Source organism: Dipodomys ordii, unplaced genomic scaffold (assembly GCF_000151885.1).
Source record: "Dipodomys ordii isolate 6190 unplaced genomic scaffold, Dord_2.0 Scaffold129, whole genome shotgun sequence".
Classification (NCBI taxonomy): domain Eukaryota; kingdom Metazoa; phylum Chordata; class Mammalia; order Rodentia; family Heteromyidae; genus Dipodomys; species Dipodomys ordii.
This window is the reverse complement of record NW_012267345.1, coordinates 2,515,794-2,523,803: the sequence shown is the minus strand read 5'-3', so window position 1 is coordinate 2,523,803 and position 8,010 is coordinate 2,515,794. Positions and strand designations below refer to the sequence as shown.

At 57.2% G+C, this 8,010-nt stretch overlaps 2 protein-coding genes across 3 annotated transcripts in view; one reads left to right on the top strand and one right to left on the bottom strand.

Annotated features, from left to right (window-relative positions):
- The first annotated feature begins 1,445 nt into the window (after positions 1–1,445).
- Npbwr2 (neuropeptides B/W receptor 2) lies at positions 1,446–2,509 on the top strand. The gene is given in 7 exon segments (XM_013030366.1): positions 1,446–1,461; positions 1,569–1,634; positions 1,637–1,745; positions 1,747–1,814; positions 1,817–1,870; positions 1,873–2,236; positions 2,464–2,509. Coding segments are annotated over 7 exon segments (723 nt in total).
- A 3,632-nt stretch (positions 2,510–6,141) lies between these two features.
- Positions 6,142–8,010, bottom strand: part of Oprl1 (opiate receptor-like 1) — a 7,183-nt gene continuing 5,314 nt past the window's right edge. Inside the window, exons 2-3 of one of the 2 annotated variants that reach the window (XM_013030369.1) lie at positions 6,952–7,307; positions 6,142–6,873 (exon numbers count right to left, since the gene is read on the bottom strand). In XM_013030369.1, the coding sequence (XP_012885823.1) occupies positions 6,350–6,873; positions 6,952–7,307 (880 nt within the window). In that variant the 3' untranslated portion in view covers positions 6,142–6,349. The remainder of the gene's footprint in view (positions 6,874–6,951; positions 7,308–8,010) is intronic. The other variant, XM_013030370.1, reaches the window with a different exon arrangement.

Below are 8,010 nucleotides of genomic sequence, written 5' to 3'. Positions count from 1 at the left end.
CACATGTGGACCACAGGCCCACACACACACAGGCAGCACACCAACACACATGGACCACAGGCCCACACACACACAGGCAGCACACCAACACACATATGGACCACAGGCCCCCACACACGGGCAGCACACCAACACACATGTGGACCACAGGCCCACACACACACAGGCAGCACACCAACACACATGTGGACCACAGGCCCCCACACACACATGCAGCACACCAACACACATGTGGATCACAGGCCCACACACATGTGTGACACACCAACACACATGTGGATCACAGGCCCACACACACATGCAGCACACCAACACACATGTGGACCACAGGCCCACACACATGCAGCACACCAACACACACGTGGACCACACACGGGCAGCACACCAATACACACGTGGAGCACAGGCTCACATACGTGTGTGGCATACCAACACATGTGGACGACAGGCCCACATACATGTGTGGCACACCAACACACACGTGGGTCACAGGCCCAAACACATGTGTGGCATACCAACACACACATGAAATACACACACACACACACACACACACCACATGGCCCATATCATGCTCCTGCTCAGGAATAGGCCCAAGATACACTAAGACACTTTTACACAAGGAAGTGTGCCCTTTGTATGCAAGTAAGCACAGCGCTGGGGTGGGAGAAGCACCGGCCTCCACAGGGCCCACTCAGCAAGTGTGACCGCCTCCGCCCTCCCCCCTCCCTCCCTCCCACCCTGCAGCATCAGCTCAGCACGAAGCTGGGACGGTGCTGAGAGCCACAGAGCTGAGGCACCGGCAGGGAAGGTTCCAGAAGCCCCTTCCTGGGTGGTAGGAGCCCCCCACCCTCCACAGACCATCTCTATCTCTGCAGCACACCAAGACCTCCACTTCTGACCACAAGGCTCCAGACAGGTGAGCACAGAGAAGATCTACATAGCTTAAGGGGGAAGAGCTCTTGGGTTCAGAGGCTCTGGGAGGCACCTGGGAGCTGTTCAAAGAAGAATGGCCCTGCTTCTGCTTCTTGTGCGTGGGGAGGGGGAGGCCCAAAATTCATCATCCCTAGCGGGCATGCAGATGCCCTCACAGGAGGGCACCCGGAGAGAGGAGCTGACCTGCCCAGGATGCTCGCATCCAGAAGCTCTACCAGTGGCGGGGCCCCAGGTGTCTGCCTCGCCAGAGAACATGAGGTGGCCCCTGCGCCCGCAGCCAGCTCCCAGACGTTCTTGCTTGTTCTTCCCGATGCCCATCCAAGGGGGCCCTGCCCGGCCACCTGCCTCGAGGCCTGCCCGGATGCATTGTGCTGCAGGCTTAGAGTCCCTGGATGGCAAAGGCTGCTTCCTCCTGCCCTCATGGGTGCGGCCTGCCCCAGCACAGCGGCAGCCAGACCAACACTACCTTCCCACAGCCACGGTCGCTGCTCCCTGCCCTCCTGTCGGCCATGTACTCTGTGATCGGTGCCACAGAGCTAACTGGCTGTGCTCTATGTGATCCTGAGAGTGCTCAAGATGAAAACGGTGGCCAACGTATCTGTCCTGAACCGGACTCTGCGCGCTGTGGCCAGCCCGCACTGCCGAGCACCTGCTGCAGCACCAGCCCTTTGGGGAGTCACTTTGCAAACTGGTACTAGCCTGGATCACTACACCATCTTCTCCAGTGTCTACTTCTTGGCCGCAATGAGTGTGGACCACTACCTGGTGATGCCAGCCACGCAAAGTCCCGCCGCGAGCCCAGGCGCACCCGGTGGGGGGCAAAGTGGCTGGCCTATGTGTCTGGCTGGGCATCTCCACCCTGGCCCAGCCCTTCTTCTCTCTGCCTATGACTACAGCAATGAGCTGCAGGTGCCCAGCTGTGGGCTGAGCTTCCAAGGCCTGAGCAGGCCTGGCTCAAGGCCAGCCGCATCTACACCTTGGTGCTGGGCCTCGTGGTGCCCCGTGTACCCTCTGTGTGTTCTAGTGCACTTGTGTAGGCTGCGGCCACGCGGCTTCGCTCCGGTGCCAAGGTCCTGAGCAAGGCCAAGCGCATGGTGACTGCTCCGGTCCTTGCTGTGCTGGCTGCGTGCGTCCTTTGCTGGGCACCATCCCACCTGGCCCCAGACGTGCCCCAGACACCCCTGGTCACCGGCATCTCCCACGTCATCACCAGCCTCCGCTATGCCAATGCATGCCTCAACCCCTTCCTGGATGCATTCCTGGATGACGGCTTCCTCAGGAATTTCCATGCCATGGTCCTGTGCTGGGGGTCTGAACACCCCTGCCATGTCATTTCTGTACCATGGTCCTGTGCTGGGGGCAGAGGGAGGGGGGGCTGAACACCACCACCATTTTATCTCCTCCCTTCCACGCACAGCAACAGTCCTGGTCAGGAGAGTTCAAATCCCATCCCTGTGTTCTCCACAGACACAGACCACGCAGAAGCAGCCACAGTGTGGCCCTTGCCATGTCTCTGTCTCTTAACAGAAAGAACTCAGGTCCTGGCCTGGAGTATCCATGTCGTGACAGATAGCCACTCTGTCTGGATCTGAAACCTTTCCTTCTTGGATGGTCCTAGGCCTGGATGTGGCCAGCAGAGGCCACATTCTGGAGCCCCAGGGGAGAGACTATGCACTACATGGTGCTCCCAGACCAGCCTCCAGGTTGTGGGCCAGGGGCACGTTCACCAAGACTATATGGCGGGTCTGGATTCATTGCCCCGCTCCAGGCCTGGTTCCCAGCTGGCCTCATGCGGTGAGTCCTCAATTTGGCTGCAGCCCTCAGGACTCAGAGTTCTGGCATTCCAAGGGGTGTCTAGTCCTTTGCCTGAGTTCAGCTCAGTGGCACCTCCCCATCAGCCCAAAATGTCACAGATGTCACCTGCCCAGTGCCCTCCCTGGCCCAGCATTCTGTAGTTTCCTATTACTGTATAATAAGTTTTTCCACATTGAGAAGCTGAGGAATAAGAAATGTTTGGCTACTGAGGGTTAGAAATGTAGGAGTTTCATTCTGTGGCTCTGGCTCAGTCTCCCATGGATTTCAGGCAAGATGCTGGCAGGGCTGGCATCTTCCGGAGGCTGGAGAGGGCCTCTGAAAAGGCACAGCCTCACGGCCGCTCCACAAAGCTGCTTCGGTGTCCTAATAGTGTGGGACGGGGCCGGGGGGCCAAGACAGCGAAGACAGCCGAGCACCCAGTGTGGCCTGCACTCAGAGGAGGGTCCTGCCTACATGGAAGGTTCTGGAAACCTTAAAACCACCACCTGCATCACCGTTCTGCCAAGAAAACAAGCTGCCCACACACACACAGCAGCCCACTTACACCCCAACAAAATGTAATTACCACCCCTTGCTGCTCCTGTGTAAGAGCAAGCCTCTTCTGGGTGCCAGCAGCAGCACCATCGCATTCCCCAGAGCTCGTGCATCCTAGGCGTAAAAGTGACACGCAGATGTGCAGGGTAGCGAGCATGTAATAGAGGAACCAAGGAAGGAAGGGTGCGGGCATGATGGGGCGGGGATAGGCCAGTGTGTGTGCCAGTCTTGGGCGAGGCTAGGAACCCTGGCCTGGCCCCCTCCTGCCCACCTTGCTTTCTGGTCCCACCAAGATATCTTCACACCGTAGGTGCCAACCCAGCCTCCTCTGTAGACCCAGACCCTTGCTGCCCTCATCCTGGACCCAGCAATGGGAGCAACCTCCCTCCCTCCCTCTGCAGCACCTCCAGGGACACTGCACGGACCAAGCAGCAGGCACAACCAGGAAGGAGCCAGCAGGACTGGAGCGGAGTAAGAGGCAGTTATCCCCTGATTCCCAGGGGAGGGACTACTCAACCAAGGAGCCCAGAGGCCCTGACATGGCCTCTGGCATGGCCCCTGCATGGCTACCTCTCTAGGCCCTGTGCTGGGCCTACCCTGGGTCCACAGCACCCTCTAGTGGGCAAAGTCCAAACAGCCAGTGAATTCAGACTTCTGAGGCCTTGGGGCCCTGACTTCTTTCTGCCCGCTACTACCTACCCCATAACCCTGTGAAGAAGTTCTGTGGTTCCCTTTACAAAAAGGAGGAAAAAAAGCCCCAGAGAAGCTGGACTTGACCAAGCCCAGAAGATGACAGAAGCAGAGGTATAGAGAGGGGAGCCAAGCCGGGGAGGCAGAGAGCACTCAGAGGGGAGTGTAGTCTGGAGCACTGGGGAAGCACTCACCGGCAGGGTTCCATTGCCTGGCTGGCTGCTCACCTCCTCCTGCAGACATCCATGGGGGTTGGCCATTTGGCAAGAAGGTCAGCAACCTAAAACCACTCACATGAGCCCTCCTAACCAGGACCACACCATCTGGCTCCCAAGAGCACAGTAGCTGCTACAGTGGGGCCCGCTCTGACAAACTCCCTTGATACCGAATTTTTGTTTGAACAGTACTATCTACAACCAGGTGCTGTGGCTCACACCTGTAATCCTAGCTACTCAGGAGGCTGAGATCTGAGGATCATGGCTCAAAGCTAGGAAAGTCCATGATACTCCAAAGTGGAGCTGTGGCTCAAAGTGATAGGGCACTAGCCACGAACACAAAAGCTCAAGGACAGCCTGCCAGGCCCTGAGTTCAAGCTCCAGGACTGGCAAAAATAAAATTATAGTGAAAACTCTGCAGTCTAGGAGAAGGGATATCTGCCACTGCCCCCGGAGGGCAGGAGAAAGGATGCTCAGATTTTGGGTGACTTTGTGCAGGAAGGGAGGCTTCTGCAACACCAGGAACTAGTTCCCCTCCCAAATCAGAGCCTCCTGTAAGAGCTTCTACCAAGGGCAAAACAGCAGGAAATCTCATCCACCTGGGCCCACAGCCCAACCTGCCAGGTGCCAACCCCGGAGAGATCATTCCAACATCCAGTCCTTACATGATAGAGTCAGAGACGCCTGTTCTAAGGACAGCACCCAGTCAGTGAGCAGATGCTAACCATGGCCCCCTTCATTACTCCACAGACAAGTTCAGGTTGGCTACATGCATAGAGAATGACATTTATTACATGCATAAATACATGAAGATGTACACATTTACAAGGTTGTCAATCTTGACAAGCTAGGCAATTCTCACCATGTCATCATGGAGAGAGCCCTGGCTCCCAAGGAATGAACCTTGCAGCCAGGCAGGCCACCTGATCACGGTCTCAGTGAAAGAACAGTGTCTCTTGGATGTTACAGGTAGTTCAGTCAGTTGTCATCAGGAAGAGAACTTGCAAAGCCATCTGGTTTTCCTGGTGATCACAGATACGATTCCTGAGGCACATATTCCTCCCATGTTCCCCAAACCCAGATCACCCTTGGGTCAAGGGTCATCTGACAAGCCACACCCCTCACACTAGCTCTGAGTGCAAAACAAAACTGTCTGCAAGCTCAGAGACACACTGAGCTTGTAAACAGTCGTTGAAAGTCTTGGGCTTCCAAGAATCCTTCAGTGACAGCTGCTGCTTCTGATCTCAAGCAAAGGCATCTGTGTGGAAAAGCCCCAGGAGGCTATGGGCCTCTGACCTTGCCCGACAGCACACGGGGCCTCTGCTTTATGAGCAACAAGGCAGAAGCAGAGCTTTGCCATATGGTCTAGAACATGGTCGTTCACATGGCTGAGTTTCAAAACGGCACTTCAGGAGGAAAAGAGCTCACTGGTAAGCCTCCAGGGCCAGCTCTGTGGGCCTCCTGAGGGAAGGTACCCAGGGCACCTGCTCTCGGGGGTAGTGCCAGGACAGGTTCACACCCACAGGCTGCAGAATGCAGTAGGAGGACTTCAGAAAACCACCAGCCAGGACTGGTGCAAGGCCTCCACCTGAGAGCCCAGGGTGACCTGCTGCACCAGACTCAACAGCAAGTGTGCCAGGGCGGCTCCGAGTTCAGGGCCAGCTGCACTCCAAAGAAATGCTTCCCGCTGTGCCTGGGGGCACAGAGCTCATCCAGTGGCCTGCGGAGACTCCGCAAGGTTGAAGGCAGACAGCACACAGGACACACACGGCCACACTGTCAGTCAAACCCCAGGGTGAGACCCCACCCGGAGCCAGGGCTCGGCTGACCCCAGGTGGCTCACCAGGTGTGTCCACGGGCGCCGTGGAGACTTCCAAGCAGTGTCCTTGTGTGACCTCTGGCCCACTCCAGAAGGGCAGCTGAGGCTGACAGGTCACAGACAGGTCACAGAGTGGCCCCAAAGCTTTGATTGGAACATCCATGATGCTCCTAGGACTTCCTCTGGGACTGGGCGTCCCTGGGCCAAAGGGAAAACACCCAAGGCTTCAGATTCTCAGGGGCCAGGCATCAGCCTAGAGAGCAGTGACCTGTGTGAGTTCTGTGTTGGGCGTGGATGGGCTCTGTGGACTGACAGGCCCCATGGGCAGATCCACGCCTAGTCATGCTGGCCGTGGTACGGTCTCTGAGGTCTTGCAGGCCAGGGCCACATCCCTGGCAATGCTGCGCACACGCTCAGACACGTGCATCTCCCGGTGCAGGGCAGATGCACAGCAGAACTTGCGGAAGCAGGCCTTGAAATTCTCATCCAGGAAGGCATAGAGGATGGGGTTGAGACAGCTGTTGACATAACCCAGGGCTGTGCAGAAGGGCAGAATGGCCACAGCAATCTCACTTCCAGGCTGAACTCCCAGGCCTTGGACCAGCACAAAGACCTGCACAGGTGCCCAGCAACCCACAAACGCAGCCACCACCACCAGCACCAGCCGCGTGATGCGCCGCAGGTTCCGGTCCTTCTCCCGTGAGCCCGAGAGCAGACGGACGCCGTGAAGCCGCCGGATCATGAGGCTATAGCAGACCGAGATGATCAGCACAGGGATGATAAAGGAGAAGAGGAAGATGCAGACAGCAAATACAGGGCCCCAGTAGTCCTGGGGCTCAGGGATCTCCACCAGACACTCTATCTCTGCAGGAGAGAAACAGGGTCAGAGGGGCCACTAGCAACCCAGGGAGCCTGGTCAGGGAGGAGGGGCTGCCCACCGACCTTCATCCTCCACCTGTGCAGAGCCCATGATGGCGACAGGAACACCAACCACAGAGGCCAGAGCCCAGATGGCCACGTTGACAGCCTGGGCCTTGCTGGAGGTCCGGACGTCAAGGGCACGGATGGGGTGGCAGATGGCCACATAGCGGTCCACACTCATGGCCGTCAGCGTGAAGATGCTGGTGAACATGTTGTAGTAGTCGATGGCGATGACTGCCTTGCACAGGGCATTTCCAAACGGCCAGAACCCCAGCAAGATGTCTGTGCCCTGGAACGGCAGCGTCAGCAAGACCAGAGTGTCGGCCAGGGCCAGGTTGAAGATATAAATGTTGGTCGCGGTCTTCATCTTGGTGTGCCTACAGAGAACAGGGAAGGAAAAGCTCCGCTTGGCCACTGGGCCGAATCCAAGAAGCCAAGGGCAGAAGAGGGTCGAATCTTCCCCGCCTGACGGACAGCCGCTCCCAGCGCCTCAGCCACGGAGGCGTGCTGGATGGCAGGTTTGCGCCCCGCTGAGTCAGACACGGAGGGCAGAGCCTGGGGGAAGAAAGCCTCACGAAGCTCCTCAAGTGATTCTGACACCACAAACGGGTTCCACACCCTCAAGTCTAGCCTGCCAGTCTACAGGATGTGGGGCACCAGCCTGCACTCCTGACTCTGCGACTGCCTGTGGTGAGGAGCTCCTGCCTCTGGGTCCCCCTCAAGACCCTTCTCAGATTCAACGGTTGGAGGTTTCTAAGGACCTAAAATCTTTAAAACCACGCCAAAGGTCTTCCTACTGCACACTGGTATCCAACAATGGAAATGAAAAGGTGATAGGGCTGGGCTCTGTGGCTCACCCCTGTAATCCTAGCTACTCAGGAGACTGAGATCTGGGGATCGCGGTTCAAAGCCAGCCCAGGCAGGAAAAGTCTGTAAGACTCTTATTTCCAATAAACCACCGGAAAACCAACCAGAAGTGGTGCTCTGGCTTAGGTGGTAGAGCACTAGTCTTGAGCTGAAGAGCTCAGGGACAGCACCCAGGCCCAGAGTTCAAGCCCCACGACCAACAAAATAAGGAAA